Genomic DNA, 25,637 nt, shown 5'->3' with positions numbered 1-25,637 from the left:
TGACATGCATTCAATCAAGTCACCAAGCCTGACCATCTGATCCAAGTAGTCGCCTTATAGGACAAGCCTTATAGGACAAATTCATATTCTTTCAGACTATCCACATATCAAAATCAAACTTTGAACTGCACCTCTTCTAAAAGTATGGAAACCGTTCGCTAAAGTTGTAAAAAATACAAGCAGTAGTTTTCAAGTCACAGGTCACACAAATGTTTAAGCAAACAATTCTTTTAGGAAAAACATGAAAAATAGCTGTGTTTTTTCAAGAAATCCAAATATTGAAATCAAACTTTGGACTGCACCTCTTCTATTGGTATAGAAAGTGTTCACCAAGTTTGAAAAGAATCAGAGAGTTTTTGAGTTATAGGTTGCACACAAAAAATGCCCCCAAAAGGACGGACAGAATTCCTTGGTATAATATAGTATATACCCCCTCCATTTTAGGTCCTTTATAATAAATATGCAATAAAATGAAAGAGCTCCTATTCATATAGCCATTTTACACTCTGCCTTCAAATTTCAGTATTGAAAATATCATTATGAGAAGGGAAGTAACCTTCTGACTTGTCATTCAGGGAAACAATACCCGTACACACAGCATGTCTTTCAATCCAAAGCTTAACATTTTATACACACAATTTCTTTTTCTTAAATTCAATTTTATTTTCACTTTGACCCCCACCCTGTAGTTTTGGACAACATGATTTGTTTGATTCTTTTCCCCATCAATGACAATTTGAATGAATGCTGACCTCATTGAACTTTTCCTGGTACCAGTTGACCTTGTCATGCTGGTTGGGGAGTGTTGAGACATAGCGGCTGTTGATGTCAACGCAGACCGAGAACCCGTTCTTCACCATGCAGTTACACAGAGATAGCACATGGCAGAGGTGGTTCTTGCTGTCGTTGGAGTACGTCACGAACACCTTGATATGGCGGAAGGCTGGAAGCACACAGGGAGACTTGTGTAATTATATGCTGGTGGAAACGTGATGGCATCTCTTATACTGATCACTCACTCTCAAGGAGAGCTGAATTAGAAACCCAGATCTACCAGAGTTGTACTTTGAATAAGGGATTCTAATCCACTGCGTCTGTACTTTGAATAAAGAATCCGAATCTACTACAGCTGTACTTTGAATAAGACATTCAGATCTACTAGGGCTGTACTTTGAATAAGACATTCAGATCTACCAGAGATGAACTTTGAATAAGGAATTCAGGTCTACTACGGCTCTACTTTGAATGAGGAATTCAGATCTACTACGGCTGTACCTTAAAAAAGGAATTCAGATCTACTAGGGCTGTACTTTGAATAAGACATTCAGATCTACTAGGGCTGTACTTTGAATAAGACATTCAGATCTACCAGAGATGAACTTTGAATAAGGAATTCAGGTCTACTACGGCTGTACTTTGAATGAGGAATTCAGATCTTCTATGGCTGTACGTTAAAAAAGGAATTCAGATCTACTACGGCTGTACTTTGAATAAGGAAATAAGACCTACTTGGGCTAGGAGGGCAGTTCTTTGATTTCATTGGGACCGCGATCTTGTTTTCCCAAATCGGTACGTTTACATTAATAATCTGGAAACCTTACTCAAACCTGACATTTAGAACAGCTGATCATACACAATGGTGATATGTGACTATGGATCTATGATACCTGGATACAAGCAAACAATAGTGTTGGGGTCCCAGCAAGGACACATACTCCATCAGTGTCTTACCACTGCTACCACTCGGACTCATCTCATGTTCCTCACTACCAGTGAGTGAGTGAATTGGGTTTAACGCTGCTTTTAACAGTATTCCAGTAAGACCAAGGCGTGTCAGCTTAATGTGGGAGGAAAGCCCGAAGTGATGCAGGTCTCAGACGTTTACTACTTCGGTGAAACCCATGAGCACAGGTATGGTGCCGACAAACCTAGAAACATAATTGGGGCTAACCGGGATTTGAACTCACAATCATAGGTTTCCGGCGTGCCCAAGGGACGCAACCCTGCACAGCGAATCGGGGCACCTTAGACGACTGGGCCAACCGTGCCCTCCTCACTACCAGTGAATGAGTATGGTTTTTACACTGGTCTTCCCCATAGCTTTCACCACTAGGCTACCACACTACAACATGGCTTTTAGCATCATTTTCAGCAGATTATATGTTATATGGACTATTATTAGGTGAACTTTCAAGACCCAACAGGCTTTACTAGACTTGGACTTCAGACTGCTAGCTCGAAAATGGCTCTTAACATCATTTTCAGTAGATTTTAGTGTTGTCACATGGACTATTATTAGCTGAACTTTCAAGACCGAACAGACTTTACTAGACTTGGACTTCAGACTACTAGCTCGAACATCATTTTCAGTAGATTTTAGTGTTAATATATGGACTATTATAAGCTGAACTTTTACTTTAACTGGACATGGACCAGTGGCTTAGTCACAGACTGCTGCGAGCATCAAGCGCCAAACAGCTCAACACATAGTTACCTTTCCTGAACTCAGCTGGCTTCATATCTACTGGCATGGAAGACGACTTAGTGAGTGTATTGGACTGGTTCATCTGCAGGCTGCCTACAACAGTCCCTGTAGTGGGAGTCTTCACCCGCGGAAACGTTTTGGGCGTCTCTCTCACTCCATTTTTAGCTCGCAATTGCATTTTTTTTAGGTCAGTGAAATTCAGATGATCGTGACCACTACAGCTGGGAGCATCAATTTTCTCTTCTTTGAATTGTCGAGGCCTTCCCATCCGCTCATCTTCCACCTTCTGATCTGCAACAATTTTCTTGTATTCCTGATTTGGCTGGTAGCAAGGCGGTAGTTGAGCCAACTGCTGCAGCTTGGATATAGGTGGAGAGGACACCTTCCGCAGGCCTGCATCATGCATCATTTGATGACTGTTCATGTTGATGATGGTGCCTTTGATAATGTAAGGCCTGTTGGAGGATGACATAGGCTGTTTGGGGCCCATATTCTGGCCGTAATATTCTGGTCGACCGTGTTGTCTTTCTCCAACGTGATTAATTGCAATGTAGCTGGCATTACGCCCTGAAGTTTCCACTTCCTCTTCACGAGCAACATCTATAGCGGCTGGTTGTCCCATGGACTGTGAGTGAGTGAATGATGACAGTTGGTTATCTCCCCTCATGATGGTCCGTGGCAAAGGTGCAGGTTCCTCTCGGCGATGATTGTCTTCCTCCATGTCGATGTCATCGACTGACATCATGTCCCCTGGTCCTGGAGGGTCCTGATGGACCATCATGCTCTCCTGGCAGCCATTGTGCTGGGGTGGAGTGTATTCACCGCTGAAGTAAGGGTGTCCCTGCACACCCCGCGACATGATATAGGACATACTTCCATTCTGACTAGGGTAGCCATTACACATGGGGTGTCGTGGCTCAGGGATGGAATTGTGCCTGCAGGGTGGAGACTGGAGGATGTGGCAGGCACTGGTTGGGCAATACTGCATGGAATTCACCATGCCCTGGTGTGCCATGTGGCCATGCATGTCTAGTGATGGATACATGTGAGGCGCAAAAGAGTTTGACGGCCAGTTGTAGGAGACTTCATCGGGGGTGCGAGGTGACTGTTGAACTGCATTCTTTTCATTCTTATACTTTTCTTCGGCTTCTGAAAATAAAAATAAAACAAGCATGAAATACTCACATCCCCCGCCAATATGACATGTCCAGTTGTGTGCAATGCATTAGCTCCTGTGAACTATTTTCACTGGACCTTTTAGTAATGGCCTAATTGCAGCACTAAAAAAGTTATTACTGGTCTTGTTTTGCGATCTGCAGATTATGATAGAATATGTAACTGTATTTGTAATGAGTAAGGATGAGACATATGGACGAACAACTTCTTTATTACAATTAGGAGCGATGGTTTCAGTTAGGTTCTAACACCGTTATCAAGCAAGTAAAGTACAGAGTATGGTTGACAAGAATATATAGTGTTTATACAGTTGAGTAGGTTTAAGATCAGTTACACTGTTGTATTTGTAATGAGTTGTGTTTCTGCATGAAGTTAGTCAGTGAATGCAACAATTGTGTCCATGACACTTTTGGAGGAACATACACTCAAGCAATCCAGAACTTACCAACAAGAAAAGGAAATGTATTCAATACTGTGAGATGACATTATGTGCCAAATTTGGTTGCCATTGAAACTTGAAATTATTTATTTTTTTTAAATCCCAAACTATCAAAAGACACCAGTTCACCACTAGACCTATCTATGTGCCAAGTTTGGTGAAGAAATATGGTACGGTTTTCAAGATCTGCTCGGGAAACGAAATGTGACGGACGGACGGACGGACGGACAGACAGACGGACAGCACCCATTCCTATATCCCCCTTCCACTTCATGGCGGGGGATAATAATGTGATCATTGTGTTAGTTATGGTAGGTCCCAACTAATCCTACCAGAGCCACCTTGTATCATCACCAGTAATCCTACCAGAGCCACCTTGTATCATCACCAGTAACCCTGAACCAGCCACCTTGTATCATCACCAGTAACCCTGAACCAGCCACCTTGTATCATCACCAGTAACCCTGACACAGCCACCTTGTATCATCACCAGTAACCCTGAACCAGCCACCTTGTATCATCACCAGTAACCCTGACACAGCCACCTTGTATCATCACCAGTAACCCTGACACAGCCACCTTGTATCATCACCAGTAACCCTGAACCAGCCACCTTGTATCATCGCCAGTAACCCTGACACAGCCACCTTGCATCATCACCAGTAACCCTGAACCAGCCACCTTGTATCATCACCAGTAACCCTGACACAGCCACCTTGTATCATTACCAGTAACCCTGACACAGCCACCTTGTATCATCACCAGTAACCCTGAACCAGCCACCTTGTATCATCACCAGTAACCCTGACACAGCCACCTTGTATCATCACCAGTAACCCTGAACCAGCCACCTTGTATCATCACCAGTAACCCTGACATAGCCACCTTGTATCATCACCAGTAACCCTGACACAGCCACCTTGTATCATCACCAGTAACCCTGAACCAGCCACCTTGTATCATCGCCAGTAACCCTGACACAGCCACCTTGCATCATCACCAGTAACCCTGAACCAGCCACCTTGTATCATCACCAGTAACCCTGACACAGCCACCTTGTATCATTACCAGTAACCCTGAACCAGCCACCTTGTATCATCACCAGTAACCCTGACACAGCCACCTTGTATCATTACCAGTAACCCTGACACAGCCACCTTGTATCATCACCAGTAACCCTGACACAGCCACCTTGTATCACCCTGACACAGCCACCTTGCATCATCACCAGTAACCCTGAACCAGCCACCTTGTATCATCACCAGTAACCCTGACACAGCCACCTTGTATCACCCTGACACAGCCACCTTGCATCATCACCAGTAACCCTGACACAGCCACCTTGTATCATCACCAGTAACCCTGACACAGCCACCTTGTATCACCCTGACACAGCCACCTTGCATCATCACCAGTAACCCTGACACAGCCACTTTCCTCCCCAGCAGACAGACTGACCCACACTAGTGACTCACTCACAAGTCAGCTTCAGTACTCCTTACCCTGCATGTGATTGTTCAGCACCTTCACAGCATCAGGTCTTGCCATCTCCTCCAGTGCTGTCTTCAACTTCTGGATCGTGGACGACTCCTTCTTCACATACTCTCCCAGCAGCAACAGTGTGCATGGTTTCTCCGGTCGGCGAGACTCAAAGTACTGAAACAAATAACATTACCATTCACTAATCTCCTTGTTACTGAAAATAAAACATGATCATGTACTCAAACCTTTTGGAGCAACCATGTTAACCAGGTGTAACAATAACTGCATTAACAATAACATTACCTCCAGAAGAGTAAAAAAGTCCCATACAAGGCATGAAATCTAACTGTGAAAGCTTGAGTAAACCTGATGTGTATAAGAATGAGTTGTTATGTCAGCAATAGGGTGACTATTGTATTAAACCAACTTCAAAGCTTAATCACTATATCAATTAATGTAATAGAAATGAATAAAGTATTGACGACAGAGTAAAAAAACAAACATTTTTCTCCCTGTCACTACTCAAAGCAAAGGGGTGATAACACTAATCTGAAGTTGTCGTCATCCTTGCTAATCAACTCACGTCATGTTTGAAACTGCAAAAGGTTTTCTGACACATAATTAATGTTTTACTTATAACTAATTTCAAATATTGAATCCATCAGTTGTTATGCATACTATCGACAATACCATTCCTATCGATATAGAACAACTGTAGGGCAATTGCAATAGATCGATAGTTCACTATATCGTTGCACTCCTAGTCAGTAATATAACATTAGTGGTAGACCAATCGTCAGAGCCTTTTGTGTCACTCTAAGGTACACAACAAAGTGCAAAAAGTGCAGAACAAATTTTCAAAAAAGGTCATAACACAAAAGATAACACTCTTATCAGATAGGAGATAAACATACTGTGTTTTCAATGTAGAGCTAGGTTACCTGTCAATTTAACCGTGCTAAATTGAATTTGGAATCGAATGCACCTATCGCTCATTGTGATGCAAAAGATATGACGTCAGAGTCATTTAAATCCAAATTCCAAGCTCTCTGTTGTCTCCAGAACCTAAAATACATTCTCTTTGTAGATTTAAGTCGTGTTTTCTGCACGAAATGCATTGCCACACATCCTTTGAATATTGTAGCAGTAATTTAGTGAGTGAGTATGGTTTTACGCCGCTTTAGGCAATATTCCAGCAATATCACAGCAAGGGACACCAAAAATGGGCTTTACACATTGTACCCATGTCGGGAATCGAACCCGGGTCTTTGGCGTGATGAGCGAATGCTTTAACCACTAGGCTACCCAAACGCCCCGAATATTGTAGTAACTTTGCATTTTATAACCTATAATTGTAGATATAATTATAAAATATTCTGAAAAAGTACTATTTTATGAATATAAGCATCCGCAGTGATGCAGCTGCCAAACCAGCTGTTTCAATCAGAGGGGGTTTATTGTGATTTAATAGCCTCTGATTGACCAATTGGAATCGAGTACTTCATGATAGAATGTGTAGAATGTGTATTACCAGTGGCCTAAGTCTGGTCATAGCAAAGGCAGTCAGCTTGGTCAGATAATCATAATTTGTCTACCATATCATATCCTAAAGAATCTAGCTATGTGATGGGAGCCAAAATATTCAGTTGGATAAAAAAGTCTCCTTAGTTTTGCTATTCCACAATTGTAAAATTTTGTACACAGGGTGTTTAAAACTTGGACCCACAAACTATAACAAGTTTTGACCCGGCCATCATCTGGAAACAATACATTATAAAAGTATTGAAAACTTGTAATAATAATAATAACATTATTGAATGATAAAAAGCCTTTTTTTTCCTCCAAGAGTTTGACATCAAAATTTAGTGTTGTCCAAACATACAGTGGTTGAAAAATACAAAATCTATTTCTCATTCATATGCACAGATTCATAACTTTCATAATTTCTAAAGGTTGACCTTATTTCTTAAATAATGCAGATATAGATGGACAAACAGGGTCCCTAACAACCTTATCATTCCTCGTCCTTTAGACGGAAATAGACAGATAAACGGATATGGACACAATGGAGATGCCCTGTGTCATATAGAGAATGAACATAATGTTATAATAATTCAAATAATATGACTTCCTAGTTAGGCTCTGAAAGGCTGCAAGTAGCTCAAAAAACCTCCTGAAACGTCATGTACACTCACTCATAGCAGAACTACAGATAAGCAGCGTATTAGCGTAAAATACCCCCAAAAATATTCAAAACCCAATTACTTTCAATTACCTTGCATACAGAAACCCATGCATTAAATGAAAAACTCAAATGTATAAAAACAGCTTGCATAAATTCTCAATGAAGCTTTTTCAGCATGCGTACAAAGGAGCTAATTTACTTTCCGGCTCAAGCCTATTTATCTAGAACAGTTTTATATATCTGAAACATCATTTTTTTTTTAAATTTTAAATCTTAAAATGTTCACTGATTTTGGGAAAACCCCAATAGATTGATGAATAGATGAGTGAAAAAATATGGGTTACCCAATGAAAAATGTAAAAACCCAATTAAAATAGAAACACAAGAGTAAAAACTCAATTGCTCAAAATGTTATCTGGAGCTCTGTCATGGTGTAGGACATCAACCCTATCATAATAACATATATGATACCTTATGATACCTAGTGATGGCTATTGGCCTACATTTTGTATTGCAATTTATTGCCATAATGATTCATGTATTGTGATACGTACCACAATATATTGTATGTGTTCTTTTATTTGTTATTTGTTATGAACCTAAACAAAAAACAAAAAACCTGCATGATTTTGACAACTTCATATTTTGTTGCCATGTTCACAAAGCATGCGTAATGGACACATTATATACAGGAAAGTGGAAACTGTCACAAATAGTGACACAGGAAGAAGTTTCTAATTTCTAAATTTCCATTTGAGTTGACACTAATGTAAAACCTTCCAACAAGATGTTATGCATAATTTTGAAAAATGCAATATACCGGTATTATCCAAACGTATTGTAGTACCGTAACGGAATAAAATGAGATTAGATAGATAGATAGATAGATAGATAGATAGATAGATAGATAGATGGCATAACAGGATTATCCCAATCAATAGTTGTGTAGTATATTAACAACAGTACCTTCAAATGTAGTCTTATATTCACTGCATCAAAATATTTGTATTGGAATAAACATGATTAAGCTAATTAACATCACAAGATCAATGACACAATGTTCTAGCCATTTTAGTCTGATGTACAAATGAACCATATCCGACATAATAACATCAGCAAAATCCAAATTCACATCACTACATCAATTTTATATCTTCGATTCACAGAATTTTCAACTGAATTTGACATTCAAACAACTTACGTCATCAACATCTTCGTAGAAAAGTTCATCCTCGTTAAACTGAAGCTCAAAGAACTCATCCAAAACATCCATAATTTGCTTGATGGTCAGTCAACAAACAACACACACCAAGTCAAAACACAAATGACTTTTCCTGCATCCCCGAGTTGGTAAGCACTGCTCTTCCCACCAATCGTCCTAACCAATATGTCACCGATCCACACAAAGAAAAAACTAACTGCTCAAAGAACAGAAAAAAATCAAAGGATAAGAAAATATCATAAATCAATTACGAATGCAATTAGATTAACTATAGGCCTCTTCAAGTTTATAACTCCCCCAAGCCAACTGTATCACTCAGTGACGGAGGTGTTATCTTCCCTTGGGCTGAACTCTCCACTATGAAGGTGGAATTTAGCCTTGGGGGAGAGGTCATAAGATCCATTCGACTGCGACCATCACCAAATACCTGCAGGGCATATCTTGAGTTGTTTTAATTAACAGCTTATCAATTATATGTGCAATCCCACACTGACATGGCAAGTTTTTGTCTACGAATTAGGAAATATACCCTAGTGTATAGACACATTTCCTTACAAGTCTGTCCTTGATGAACTTATTCTTATAAGGTTGTGAATGTCTTCATGCCTGGTCACTTGAAAAGCAAGACTCTGACCTCTAGGTGCTGAATAATTGTATGTAAATTGTAATATTGGGTCAGTGAGAAAGTTCACCTGGCAGACAAGCCAGTCTAGTGCCCATGACAGATATGACACGTGTCAAACATGGTTCAAACAAAGTTACATCAGACATTTTGACAGTCATCTTGGACAAGACTAATCTCAAGATTGGAGAATGTTTCCGACGGGCTGACAGTCATCTTGTACAAGACCAATTTCAATATTGGAGAATGTTTTGCAAAATGATTCATTTAACATGTTAAACATTCGACATGTTCAGTAGAATATTTGGTTTTATGCTTTCTCACATTTTGATTATTTAGACATAATGATGCAGTTATTAACTGAGCCCTGCAGTATAAACAAAGCATCCTGGGTTGGGGATAATGTTACCCTAAACTGTATACATGGTACTTTGTTTTGCAAAAGGACATTGTAGGTAGGTTAGACCCCAGAATACCAAATGGTTTGACCCTAAGTACTCACAGGCAAATATAACTGTGATCATGATAATGTATTGATATATGAAAATCAATGAGGCTGAGTGAGTGAGTTGGGTTTAACGCCAATATTCCAGTTATATCATGGCGTGTCAGCTTAATGTAGTAGGAAAGCCTGAAGTGATGAAGGTCTCAGACGTTTACCACTTTGGTGAAACCAACGGGCACATAAAGGTGCTGACAAACCTAGAAACATAATCGGGGAGATACAGGATCCGAACCCACTGTCATAGGTTTCTAGGGTCCCAACAGTACAAAACTCACAGCCCAAAAAATCATTAAGAATTATATGACTTGGTTTATAGTGATTGACCAATCTTTCAGCAGTGGACCCAACAAACCACTTGATATGAAGGCGACTATGCTTGCCGTAAGAATCGATTAACAGGATCGGGTGATCAGACTCGCTTACTTGGTTGATGCATGCCATCAAATCCAAATTGTGTGGATCGATGCTCATGGTATCATCACTGGATTGTCTGGTCCAGATTCAATCATTTACAGACCGCCGTCATATAGCTGGCATCTTACTGAATGCAGTGATAAACAACAAACAACAAACTTGGTATGACAGGCAAGGCACGCTGGATGCTGCATAATGTTTTTTCAAATAAGTGAAACAGTCACACCACAAATGTTTCTTTCCCTAAAAAAAGATCTGTATCCCTAGTCAGCTAATGGGAATGACACAGAGCTACAGATAAGCTTTTGGTGTTGTGGGTATTTTACCCATGCATTTTAAAATCATTGGGTATCAGTAATTCTACCTGAGTATTCAAATTTCTGTTACCCACTAGTTTTTACACATGTGGGTATTTAAGTTAAATATTTAAAACACTATTCATCTAGTCCCTGCAAACTGGTGTTGTGTTGGTTCGAGAGCTTTATAGGACTCCAAAATACCACGATACTTCCACAAGAAGGTGTGATTGCAAATGATCATGATGTAACTGTCATCGTGCAGTTTGGCAAGGTTGATGGAATGCCCGTTTATAATTTCAAAATAAGTTGCTGATTTGCTAATCGAATACGCAGGGTTACTTCACAATATTTTGATGATACGCACAAGTTTTATTTTTGTAGCGTATCTGTAATGTTTGTTGCATATTTGATACGCTTGAATTTTATTTTACTGCGTATTTCTGCATTTCTGATGCATATTTTACGCAGATACGCAGCTTATCTGGAGCTCTGTGACAATAATCAGACATTCCACAGTACATGCTTTGAGCAAACCATTTGAGTATGGAGTCCAGTGCTATATAAGTGCCCTTATTATCATTAACCCGTGAAAAGAACAGAAACTTCTGAATATTAATTTTAAGAAATTAAACATGTTAACAATCTTTAGTTTGTATATGGAGTTACAAAAGAGACACAAAAAAGTGAGGAATATGGCTAGCTAGATTTGTCTATTAGTGTCATTTCGACTGGACTTGATTAAATTAAACACTGATATTCCGCTCTTATTGTGCGGGACGGTCATTCATCAGGTGTATCACATCTCCATTCTACTATCTAGGGCTGGGACGAGTCCAAATTTACTACCCGGGTACCCACACCCCTATTACCTGACCCTACCCGGGTACCCGCTGTTGGGTGTCAAAAGATAGGTACAAACTGTCCCATTGGGAATAGTTTGACAGTAGCCCTGGGAAAGTGTATTTAGATACACGTATAAAACGATGTGGTCATGCATACACTGAAGTTGACTGAAGTTTCAGCTTTGTTCAAACATATTCAAGTCAGAAGGAACGTGTTCATAGTCATGAAGAAATGCGAACATTAGAGACTTAAAATTGTAGTTATTTAGTGAATATTTGTCAAGAAACAATATATCACGTGACAAACCATGGGTCTGGGTAGTCCTTTGGGTACCCGGGTCCAACTCAGTACCCACCCGCAGAGCTCCAGATAAGCTGCGTATCTGCGTGAAATACGCATCAGAAATGCAGAAATACGCAGTAAAATATAATCCAAGCGTATCAAATACGCAACGAACATTACAGATACGCTACAAAAATAATATTTGTGCGTATCATCAAAATATTGTGAAGTAACCCTGCATATTCGATTAGCAAATCAGCAACTTATTTTGAAATTATAAACGGGCATTTCGTCAACCTTGCCAAACTCCACGATGACACTCACATCATGATCATTTGCCATCACACTTTCGTGTGGAAGTATCGTGGTATTTTTGAGTCCTATAAAGCTCTCAAACCCACACGACACCAGTTCGCAGGGACTGGATGAATAGTGTTTTTAAATATTTAACTTAAATACCCACATGTGTAAAAAACTAGTGGGTAACAGAAATTTGAATGCGCAGATAGAATTACTGATACCCAATGATTTTAAAATGCATGGGTAAAATACCCACAACACCAGAAGCTTATCTGGAGCTCTGCACCCGACCCGAGTACCCAAGTTACCCGTCCCAGCCCTACTTCTATCATAAATACCCTTGACACCTTGATCACCTTATTGCCTTTATTGAACCAAATATACTTAGCGTCATTATGTAGCGAGGAATGTCCGAGTAACTCTCCATTCCTTAAGAATAATGGAGCAGAGGCCAAGGCCCATTATTTTTAAGTAATGGAGAGTTACGAGGATATTCCCCTACTTATAACTCATCCCTACTTTTACACTTTGAGAAAATATTCAGTTGTGGAAAATATTTGAAAAATATACCAGAACAGTATTTATACTGTGCGAGTCGCCCTTGCATGATGCACAAGGAATGCGTACTCTGCCGCTGTTGCATATGCTCCAACCTCCGTCGCAAGCTGACATTTACAATGCATGGTACATGGCTCTTCATAATTGCGTTGGGTCCTAAACTAGTATTTTTCAATCCCTTGCACATTGTCAATACATGCTGATGGGAATAATAGGAAATATAGAGCCCCGAACAAGGATTTATATGTTACCTGATTTGTTTTTTCTCATTTATCTAGTTATTATAAATATGAACATTGTTGTAGGTAACCTGTTCTAACACAAAATATATACATATTATTTTGAGCTTTTAAGCATTATGCAAAAATATGAAAATAGTTTATAGTTAATTACAACCACACCTTCATGCGTCGCCGTAGCTGAGGTTGACAATTACACGTCCTCACATCAAACGATGAGGGTTCGAACTCCGCTGGAGACACATTTTCGGGGGGGAATCAAAATTATTCACTTGTCAAAAATGTAAAAAATAGTTCTGTCTATTCCAAATGGAAATAAATTCAAATGTTGGTTCAAGATAATGTATAGATGACAAACAGCCCTCCATTCGTGAAAAATAATGGAGCGTTCAAAGAATAGAATGACGTCAGAATATAGTTCATTCAGAAATATTTTTTAGTTTGTTCCACCTTCATAGTACTATGTCATCCAAAATACATACATAAACATTTCCTGAACATGTTAATAAGTAAATTCCATCCTTCAAAATTTCTGTTACTACCTATATTTGGTGTTAAATCTCATTCCTCAAGCTCAAACTTCTGCTTGCATTTCTGGTAAGGACATTGAGAAAATAATATTATGAGGTCTGCTAAGATCTGGGGTAGAGTGAGTGAGTGAGGGAGCAATGTTTAACACTGTTTCTGTCATGTTACAGCGTGTCAGTTTAGTGTGGGAGAAATGCCCGAAGTGATGCAGGTCATACTCTAAAGTTTACCATTTTGGCAAAACCCATGAGAACACTTATGGTACTCACAAGGTTATTTACCCCATGAAAATCCAGGATAGAATTGGTTTTCAGCAACCCATGCTTGTTGCAAGAGGGGACTAACGACATCGGGTGGTCAGACTCACAGACCAAACTGCATCGATCAATGCTCATATTGCAAAGTGCAGTGATGCAAGTCTCACAGACGTTTACCACTTCGGTGAAACCCACGAGCACGGGTATGGTGCTGACAAACCTAGAAACATAATCGGGGCAAACAGGGATTCGTACCCACAATCATAGGTTTCTGGCGTGCCCAAGGGACGCAACTCTGCACAGCGAATCGCGGCACCTTAGACGACTGGGCCACCTGTGCACCCATACCCAGTAGAACAGGCCTATATCCTAAAATATGAGTTAGCAGATGACAAAGGTGGGTTTCAAACATGTTGAATAGCATGACTAAAATTTGCTCGTCAATTCCTTATGACTGATAGATGCTAGGCCCATGCTCTATACATAAAACTCAATAAAATGTATATAAAGCACAGTAAAGCTCTAACTCTCAGGCACAATATAGTAATAATTAAATAAGTGGAGTAAGATTGAACAGTTTTAATTGCCTAGCGCTTTCAACTCGTACCACGTACAAGTCTCATCAGGCCATAACTGAATAACGGACATGAAGTAGTAACATATAGTTACGTGACATCATAACATTTAGGAGAACTATGACATCACAATACCAAGGTGACAATGGACAAATAACTTTACATTCAACTTAGCTGTGTATTTATGAATGAAATGCTGCAGGAAAACTAAAAAGTTGCCACTTCCACATGTATCTAAATGTTCACTGAGTGGAATTGTGCGGTTGTGTGGCTGCTTTATTTGTGAACGTTGAAGATTCATTCTTCTTTTTAATTTAAGTTCTGTCTTTCCGATATACTTTTCATTGCATTCACTACAAACAATCAAGTAAATAACATTTCTAGTACCACAAGTCATATTTTGTTTTACAGTAAATTTAGTGTCCTTTGTAATTTGGACTGTACAGCCTTCAATTATATTCCTGCAAGTAAGGCAACGTTTGTCACTGCACTTAGAAAGCTGTGGAGTGATGACAACAGAATCAAACATAGAACTTGTCAAAATCTTTCTTAGATTTTTGGTTTGGGCTATATCATGATATATATATATATATATTTTTTTTTAACACAATACTAGTCCTTGAATCATTTCTTGAAGAGTATTTTAGCAAATGTGCGAAACACACAAAAAAATCCTGATGGAAATAACAGTGACTTGAAACCCGTGAAAGCTGCTATATTGCTCAACACAAACTGTGACATCGAGCCCATATCTGAGATAACCTCCCATTCCTTTTGTGTCTCTGTACTGGAAGGAATGATTTCAAAACATTAACACTGACCTTAATCATATGAATAGAGGAAATATGACATGTAACCATGGAAACCTACTCCCCACTCTAAATTACAGATCATCTGGCCTTCATGATTAAATGATTGCAAGTGCCTTGCCAAGACATAAATAATGATTTGGGGGCAGATACCAGGAATCTGTAATTTCACATAGTTCCTAAATCCATCTTTTATTTATTCGGTTTAGTTTTCCTCACTAAACAGCGAACACCCAGACCACAGTCCATCATATTCAGTGATGTCTAATTTTGTTTTGTTTTTTAATGCCACACTCAGCAATATTCCAGCTGTATGACAGCCGTCTGAAAACACTCCAGTGATTGACTGCATGAGCATGGATCTATGTAGTTGGGATGGCATGCATCAACCAAGTCAGCAAGCCTGACCACCCGATCCTGTTCGTCACCTCTTATGATCAGCATGGGTTGCCAAAAACCAATTCTAACCTAGATTCTTCACAGGAACTGAGGAATTAGCTTGTCTGACTTGGAAAGATGCCTTTCTTTAGGATATGTGATACATGTAGTAATCTTCAACATGTTCAAAAATGGACAGAGTGCAGCCCTTACAGGGACAGCATGGATCTGTCATCACAAATTCGTGCTCATTCATCACGGTTATGTGTCATAGCCAATGAAAGAGATTACATGATAACAGCATAGGCATGCTGGTGTCAAGTGTTGCTGTTCTATGCCAGTAAAGGGAGCATATTCATGAGCGTTAGTCTGTCTCACAGTCCCTAAACCATATTATTTTCCCTTCCACCAAGCCTTTGCTGTAATGCTATCCCTAAATGTAGCAAGTCAAGATTTCCCCCCGAATTTCCTATCACACTGGGGTTCCTTTGCAATTTAAATGCAGTTGCTGGTTTGTCTCGACATTACATATTTTCAGAGACTAAGTAGCATTAGTCTACCATGAGCCTCGAGATGCATGGTCAGGGATACATCTGGACCTACTCAGAGGCCGATATTCGGCCCAAGTCTGCAGCAAATGTCTGTTACAATTCCCAAATTTGAATCAACAATTTCCCCTTTGCTTCCACACCTCACTTTTGAAGCATGCTTAACATTCATCCATTCGAACCGTCAAACCACAAAGAGCACGTATCAAGAAGCTCTCACACTTACAAGTCATTTAAACACAGCTATTTTTGTTTCTCAATTTATGATGTACACAAAAAACTGGATGCAGGATTTGAAAATGGGAGATGCATGTAATATCCTTGTCATGAACTGGCCCAAGGGGCAGTTAACAGCAAAGTTTTCTTTGCACCTGTGCACTCCTTTGGATCCGCCAGTTTAAGCAGTAGAGATGAGCAGTATTAACGGTATACCACGATTTGAAATACTAATGAATATGTATCACATTACATTTGGAAATATCAGTGTTGCGTCTTTCAAAATCATGCAATTTCCATCTTGTTACATAAGTGACAAGTCAAAACTGAAATTATGAAATTCAGAAAAAAAAACCTGATTCCTGGGATTGAAAAAGTGAAACTATTCATGATCAGCTTCCTGTATATACAACTATGATGTCAAAAATTATTTCTATTTAGATTGAAAACAAATTACTGATGAAAGAATACATGCAACATATTGTGGTATGTATCGCAAAACATAACTCATTATTACAATAAATTGCAAAACAAAAGTCAGGCCAATACCAGTCATTACTATCCTAAGGGCCAATAGAAAATCAAAACATTGGAGTGGGGGGTATTTCCATGTGTTATATTATCACTGTTTGGACTAGAAGACATTCAGGGGTTGATTTCCATCCCTGGTAACAGCTAACAGTGTTTGAAATAATTGACAGAACCTAAGTCCATCTTGTTGCTATGGAAACGTAAAAAATAAAAATTTCAAAAAATTCTTAATAGCAAAAGGCACCAGTTCAGCATGTACTTGACAGACCTGCAAAGTTTCATGAAAATATATCGAACGCGTTCTGAGTTATGCTCCGGAAACGTGACGGACGGAGCCTGTTTCTATATCTATAATAAATATTTAATAATCACAAGAAATAAGGGACAAATCGCATCATGATTCAATTGAAACAAGCATATAGTCGACGAAGTCATCTATATCCCCCGCCCATTTTAACACGTTATGGTCGCAAACCAGGTAACTGACCCAACATTTCTCTTAGCCCATGTCAAAATTGCTGCAATGGAAATTCTAAAATAAACATTTCTAAAACTCCTTAATATCAAATGACACTAGTTCAGTATGCGCTATATATATAGACATGCAATGTTTGGTAGGAAATATTTAACAATTTATTTGTTATACTAGTAAACCAATCCTATATTAAAACTTAAATCCAACTTGTTGTCATGGAAACATAAACAATAAAAATTTCTAAAAGTGCTATATATCAAAAGGCACCAGTTCAGTATGTGCCTGGTAGACATGCAAAGTTTTGTAAGAATGTATTTTACGGTTTTTGAGTTACACTCTGGAAACGAACACCACCCCTGTAGAACCTAAGTCCAACTTATTGCCATGGAAACGTGAAAAATAAAAATTTCTAAAATTCCTAAATAGCAAGAGGCACCAGTCCAGTATGTGTCTGGTAAACATGCACAGTATATTGCTGGAAAGTATTGAATGGGTTTTGAGTTATGCTCCGGAAACAAACTCTACCCTATAGAATCTAAGACCAACTTGTTGCAATGGAAACGTAAAAAATAAAAATTTATAAAATTCCTAAATAGCAAATGACACCAGTTCAGTATGTGCCTAGTAAACATGCAAAGTTTTGTAATAAATTATTTAACGGTTTTCGAGTTACGCTCCGGAAACGAACAGCACCCTTATAGAACCCAAGTCCAACTTGTTGCAATGGAAACGTAAAAAATAAAAATATAAAACTCCTAAATAGCAAAAGGCACCAGTTCAGTATGTGTCTGGTAAACATGCAAAGTTTTGTAAGAACGCACGCACACGCACGCACACGCACGCACGCACGCCAACTTCGTTGGGGCGGGGGATAATATTGTAAATCAATCAGTTTCAAATCTACGAGGAGGTATGATAAAACTGAAAACAGAAGTAGTCCTTAAATTATCTGCACGACAGTTGGCCAGGCAGAGGAAAAGTCATGCAGCCCAACAGAAAAGTTACCAGCCACCAGCAGGCAGTATTTCAGACACTATTCACACAGAAATATTCTGTTTCAACACACATGACATTTAACAGAAAGTCTTGACCTAGACTCGATACAGGTCCAGATTGTGCAGCAGATTGTGCCTCCTCAACAGGATATACTAGTCCAGAGAACTACAGCTTGGACTACATGTACTACCTGGCAAGGCATGCCCAGGTCAGGAACCAGCCAGTCACACCCAGGGCATGACAGTGGGATTCTATTTAAACCTTCAAAACAGGATATAATACAGCCTTGCTCCGTCTGTAGAGGTTCACTGTTCATTGCACAAGTATGTTCAACTGAAATATCATTTCTGACCAACCTATGTTATTGTATATATATCATGTATACATCATTAATATCATTCATATAGCATTCACATAGCATGTGATGAATATGCCATGTGTATATAATGTGTATATCATGAATATATACTAAACAAAACAAGTTAGGGATCATGAATCTCTTTGGGGATAAGTTTTATGACATTGTGAGCTCAGTTTCACTCCAAATAAATATCCCTAATAATAATCATATTGCCTTACTGTTGGTTTTGGGTGGCCAAGACTAGGTGGTTTGGTTGATTCCGTGTCATTATAGCTTGATGGCATGATCACTGGTTGGTCTGGTCCAGACTGGATTATTTACAGGGTCAAGGAATCCCCATGGGGTTGAGTACCAACACAGTGTGAGGTGACACTTTTTTATTTCTCTGTTTATGGATTTCAAACTCATTTCAAAAGTGGGGCAGGCCAATTTTTTAAAAAACACACACTTTTTTCACTTGAATTTTGTCCTAAAAAATTAGGTAGGTATGAAAAAAAATATCCTGGAGTAACAAAAGAAAATTACTCAATTTTTCAAGAACATTTTATTATATATGGCCATATACTATTTGAAAGGTCTATTTAATCCCATTGTTTATTCATATGAAAGTTATGTGTATTACATTATTCAAATATTCAACTTAATAAAGTTTGTTCCTGGTGGCGCTCCATCCAAGAAGTGATCATTCCAGGGAAAAGACAAAGTAAGGAGGAATGTGGTTACCAATGGCATTACCACCACCGCTGATGGTAACTGTGGAAGATCTAACTCAATAAAAAAATATTTTAAAAAAACAAAACTGTGGAAGATCTTGACAATGTTACTGCTTGTGGTTGGTACGAGGACTCACAGACGATCGTAGGAGGGGCATGCTCAGTACTGATCCCAGTCTCATCCACGTTGTAGATCCTTTCGGGATTCTCTCGCAATTCATTGAATGTCAAAATAGTGGCCAGGTCCTTAAAGTAGGAACGCAGTGCTTCACGGGAGGCATATTGTGCTCTCAGCATGGATAGCTTCTGGGGTTTGGCAAGTTTAACCCCAGGCCATCACTTTAGGATCCCATAAGACCAGTTGTCACTAAGAGGTCTATCACTCTTAGTTTTACTGCTACATGTCACTGCAAAATCGGCTGCCAGGTATTGAACATTGATCTTTGTATGGCCGTATCCTATGCTGGACATGTACTTAATGTGCATGAGTAACTGCTGCTCCTCTTTGTCAGACAAAAGCATCTCTCCCCCGGGCTTGGCATCAACAGGAACATAAGCCCTTGTTCTGTCCTGAAGAGTTGACTACAGAACTATATACAAACAAGATGAGCGATAAACTGACATTCCATCGCAAGTGGCATCAAATGCTTGCTGCAAATTGGCAGCATCATACTGGCACCTAACTTTAACTGTCTTAGGCTGCTGAAAAGATAGTTGCCTCCTTACTTTAACAGTCTTGCTATCCTGAAAAGAGAAAAGGTACCGGTAAGTAGAATATAGTCTGTGCAATAATGAATAGGTATTAAATGCATTTTTACCATTTTACCCCCCCTCCCCCCAAAAAAGTAATAAAAAACAAACAACAACGACAAATTTGAGTAAAAATATTGTAAGATTTTTATTAAAAAAGGATGAAAATAATTCGTCGCTCCCGCTACCTTATTTGTCAACATTGAATATGCAGATGACCTAGTTCAGGTTGACCGAGAAAGTTCACTTGAGAAAAAGCGTTTTATATCGTAGTCCATTGATAGATGGGGGATAAGGCAATATTAAAAACATGCTAGAACTAAGTATAAATGCTTACTTACCAGTAGACAGAACATTCTGCAGCAATTGCAATTGTTTACGAAGCGAAGACTTCCTGGTTGCTGATTAGCATACGGGAAATCACAAATGCCGCGAAATCATGAATGCCTCGGTACCACGGGGTCCGAGTATACAAATGCAATAACAAATTGCAATAACTAAACATTTCAAATGGGTGCCATAATGTTATTGTTAAATAAAGAAAGTTATGTCAGGACCCTGAAGTAACATTGTCCCAGAGGATATATGAGCAGCTGAACATGATGAAGTTTAAGTAAATAAGAATTTACAGTAACCATGGCAACTGGATGCAATTTGACCAGGCAAGATAACATCAACAGACCGATTACCTGATTACTGCTGCACTGTGTGCTGGTGTCAAGTGTTCTATGCCTGTAGGGAATGTATCCATGAGGGTAAATATACCACAGTGCAATGTGCAGAAAATCACCTTGTCTGAAAGGATCTTGTTTTGTAATACAACAGTCAGAAGGTCAGCCCTTTGCATGTATTGTCAAGCTGGACATTTTTATAAAACTAATTTGGTGCCTTGACAGAATAAGCATGATAAGAGGAAGTTTGTATCACAAACATATATTTATTACAGCATTCCTTTAAAAAGTCTGCAATCTTATCAAAATTGACCTGCCGCCTAATGGACTGTATCAGGCATCCAATGTATACAGGATGTGAGGTAGAAGAGTTTAAGTGAAGGATTGTATTACAGGTACATGACTTTCACATACCTTCACACAAGATTTCCATGAGGTATTTATCGAGACCAACTCAGAGGCCGTTATTCATTACCGGTCACGTCAGAACGACCTATTATCGCATAGAATTAAATCTCAAAATATAATGTTAAAATAGGCCGGAATTTATGAAAGGAAAGAACTTTAAAAAATCCCAATTTTGAACAAAAGAGCAATTTTTCCCAATTTCCCTGTCAGTTTAGAATCAAGGATAAATCCCTGTCATCAAAAATTCATGTTCAATCACCATGGCAATGTATGACAGCAATGGAAAACATTTCATACAAAGTGTGTAGCAACTTACCGCAACATCTTCTGAGTCGTACCCTAGTTTCTCTGCTAAATGTCGCCAGTCCGAGCCAAGCAATAGGTTTGGCTCTAATTTCACAGTCAGCTCCTGCCAAGCTGTGTATGGCAAACATCGGAAAGGTATTTCCTCCATCATTGCGGCCTTCACCTACACACAGCAGACAAAGTTCAAGGCTGACCATTCAGTGTGACCTTGATTTTTCAATAAGGTCCTTGACCTTTGACGAGCTTTGTGACCTTTAAACCTTCTAGGTCAGTGGTGAAATCGAAGACAACCTGTCACCTTCCCCTGATCACCAGACAATGGCAGACTGAGCAGCTACTCCTCTCACCATCTTGGATGAACCTGAAATCTGTGGACAACGCAACTGTAAACCTAAGAAAAAGCACAGTCACTGAACCATATTATTTTCCCTTCCAACCAGCCTTTACTGTAATGCCATAGCCCTAAATGAAGCAATTCAAGATTTTTCACATGTTCTCAGAAGCTCCTTTTCAATTTAAATGTAGCTGCATGTGTCTATCAAATCATATATTTTCCGAGACAAAAGTGTTAGTCTAACCAAAAAACCTGTAAGACTGGAAACAGGCTAATGTGTGGTGGCTACCTAGAAGGTGAGGTGAGGTGAGGTGAAATGGCGTTTAACGTCACGTACAAGATGATTGCACTTATATAGCGACGTGCTATATATAAACTCCACTTGTCCAGGTACCTAGTCTTGGTATCTGCTCAAATGCTACAATGACCAGTGACCAAATTCCTGTCAATTTAAATATTATAAGAGTGTTGTCTTCAAAGAAATCTATGCATATCATATGTTCTTGTGGATGTTTTAGGTACAGGGTATGTAAATGCAGATGATTGCATATTAATAAATATTCGATTCTAGAGGCCACGAATAACGAATTCATTTCATGAATGGATATGGTTCGATTACGAATACGCGAGTGAATCGTAACGGCCCTAATTAAGCATTACATTGTCTTTGACTCTGAAAAGCTCTGACTTGCTTACTTAATTTGTGAAAAGTTTAAATGTGCATGTCTATTATCAAATACTTATAGCTAAAATGGATAGAATTATCATTAAACCGCCCGCATGTTATCAGAAATGAGCGGGCCACTGTAACTTGATAATGCCCTCATATTGCTTGACGACGGGCCATTATCACGCCCGTTGTTGTGTGACGTCATAGGATAGGGATAGGTGACGTCACGTTCAATAGTGACGTCATCTGGTTTGTTCCATGATGTTTCCATATTTGTAAAAGTGGGTCAGTGACATTGTGTTGATTGCAGTAAATGTTTCAAAACCGATATTGTTTCTTTTTATTTGATAAAATTCCATTTTAGCTATAATAAAGGTAACGCTATCTTTCAGGGCATTATCATTTGCAGAAACCCTCGGTCTTTTCAACTGCCCTCCTTCGTCTGGCAGTTAATGGAAGACCTTGGGCTTCTGCAAATGATAATGCCCTGAAAAATAGTGTTACCCTTATAGTATCACGTTAATGAGAGACTGATGATGTACATCGCAGCATGACATCAACTCACTTCACATCTTGTCAGGGGAGCTAACATACAGACCAAAATAAGTTAGGGATCATAAATATTTTGGGGGATATATTTCTGAAATTGTATGCTCAGTCTTCACTAGAAAGGAATTGAAGCTTAAGCCCCAGAAAATACACTGATCAGTGTTACCCGGTAATAGATAAAGTTCTTTTGATAGGTATTAAATGATCAAGATCGAAGTAATTAGTGTAAACAGGCTTTTATTGTATTTCCTTGATCAAAACAACACACATCCTCTATTACTCACATTCAGGAAAACCTACACTAAGACCTGTATTCCTTCTCATGGCTCACCCGTGATTTTCATTTTCACAACCGATGCCCTAAAAAACTAATTTTACAGCCAACAACATACAACAGTTGGTTTCTAAGGGTGGGGTGGGGACCTTGCAGACCTTGACCTTCAGAGAAACCCCCACAAGAACGAGTTTGGTGATGATAAATCAAGAATCAGTCATGGTGAACATAGGCTAAGCACCCCTTTACGGTTCTCAGGCCTGGTTCTGAGTTCAGGTATGAGTTGGCTGTTTCTTTCAACGAAATGTTCCAATGAGGATATCTGTACAATTGTTATCAAGTTACGGGTTTCGCAGAGAAAACGAGCATCAAGGTAAACAACTGGGTGCTGTTCACATGAGAAATGAGCACTAATTATTTGTCCAGAGATTAACTCATTAGCAGCATAATTTAGCTTAAGCTGTTAACATGTGTTCGATTCTCTACACAGCACTAATCAAAATCCGAAAAAGTGTGCCCAATAAAGTGCAGTACTCCCTAATTGTTATATTTGTTTTGGCTCAAGGAATTTGGGGGGTTAATTTGGGTCCAATCTCCTTCTATTCAGGTCTTAGTGCTTGCTACCGATCTGAGGACATGCCACTAAGGTCACGTCAGAATGCCTTTTGCGAACTCTGACTGACCAATGAAATGACTGACAAGAAGTCTTCATTAGCCAATCAGAAAGGGTCTTCTTGAGCTTTAGGCACTAGTTTCAACCTGGAGACTTCCATTCCAGATGATGCTTTGAAAAATATTTTGCATAAAATATTTTCAGTTTAAAAATTAAAAACTGAAACAAAAAAATTCTGAAATGTCTAACATATGGCCAAGAATTTATGGCATTACTTCCCACAAGCTATATATGTTTCGTATGTTTCAAATGTTTATATCCCATTGAAGGGAGAGATTTTGATGGAATCAGTCATGTACAACATCATTAGAAAACACATTCAGGCTTTCACTTTAGCGGCAATCTCATAACCCCTAATTGGTCGGATGGAAAGTCTTTCTGGCGTAACCTGTGATGGGATGTCATCAGATAGGGTCGCCAGCACCGAAGTCTGATTTAAATGAGACTGATTTGGTGGGTACAATGGGCTAACACGTACGTCATTGGTTTGGCACCAGGCAATTCAGGCACCAGTCTTTAGAATAACCAGAAACGTGGGAATTGGTGGATTAGTGGAACTGCAAATACATATTCACCATTTCTACGGAGTTTTCTTATATCAACCAGAACTCCAGATAAGCTGCGTATCTGCGTGAAATACGCATCAGAAATGCAGAAATACACAGTAAAATATAATCCAAGCAAAATATGCAACAAACATTACAGATACGCTACAAAAATAAAACTTGTGCGTATCATCAAAATATTGTGAAGTAACCCTGCATATTCGATTAGCAAATCAGCAACTTATTTTGAAATTATAAAGGGGCATTCCGTCAACCTTGCCAAACTCCACGATGACAGTTACATCATGATCATTTGCCATCACACTTTCTTATGGAAGTATCGTGGTATTTTTGAGTCCTATTAAGTTCTCGAACCCACATGACACCAGTTTGCAGGGACTAGATGAGTTGTGTTTTTAAATATTTAACTTAAATACCCACATGTGTAAAAACTAGTGGGTAACAGAAATTTGAATACTCAGGTAGAATTACTGATACCCAATGATTTTAAAATGCATGGGTAAAATACCCACAACACCAAAAGCTTATCTGGAGCTCTGATCAACACTTCATCAATAAAACACCTGTTGACCTGAGAACAGTGAGCATGGCGAGGTGATATGTAGAAGCTGTTTATGATCAAAAACGACATTGGCCATTTGTTCAAAATTTGTTTGAACAGAAAGAAGACATTATAACTAATGTGCACATATGCCTTATCTGATCACTTGTTTGACTGGCTTTAGGACACCAACAACCGCGATCAATAGTTATCAGCTGCTTATGAATATGAACCATCTGCTTTTTCTTTGCGCGAATGTCTTTCCTGAAAATAAACTCATGTTCATTAACATAACATGCTGTTTATACACCAATGACCAGCATTGATAGAGGCATAATTAATACGTGACATTTAGATAAAAGCATGTTGTTTACAATGAATGCTTACCTCACCCAGTTCCAACAAGGAAGTTGTTGGTGGACGCCATTTTGGTTGCGTTTGAGCGAGCAACTAGCGT

At 39.1% G+C, this 25,637-nt stretch overlaps 1 protein-coding gene across 1 annotated transcript in view; it reads right to left on the bottom strand.

The window, feature by feature from the left end:
- The window catches only part of LOC124141086, a 34,940-nt gene extending 9,303 nt beyond the window's left edge, over window positions 1–25,637 (bottom strand). The window contains exons 1-5 of the mRNA XM_046508983.2: window positions 25,568–25,637; window positions 21,584–21,941; window positions 5,603–5,756; window positions 2,495–3,634; window positions 753–943 (exon numbers count right to left, since the gene is read on the bottom strand). Of these exons, the coding sequence (XP_046364939.1) occupies window positions 753–943; window positions 2,495–3,634; window positions 5,603–5,756; window positions 21,584–21,724 (1,626 nt within the window). The 5' untranslated portion in view covers window positions 21,725–21,941; window positions 25,568–25,637. The remainder of the gene's footprint in view (window positions 1–752; window positions 944–2,494; window positions 3,635–5,602; window positions 5,757–21,583; window positions 21,942–25,567) is intronic.

The sequence above is a fragment of the Haliotis rufescens genome, unplaced genomic scaffold (genome assembly GCF_023055435.1).
Source record: "Haliotis rufescens isolate VD_foot unplaced genomic scaffold, xgHalRufe1.0.p SCAF_6, whole genome shotgun sequence".
Classification (NCBI taxonomy): domain Eukaryota; kingdom Metazoa; phylum Mollusca; class Gastropoda; order Lepetellida; family Haliotidae; genus Haliotis; species Haliotis rufescens.
The sequence above is the reverse complement of the archived record's forward strand: the minus strand, read 5'-3'. Positions and strand labels throughout refer to the sequence as shown.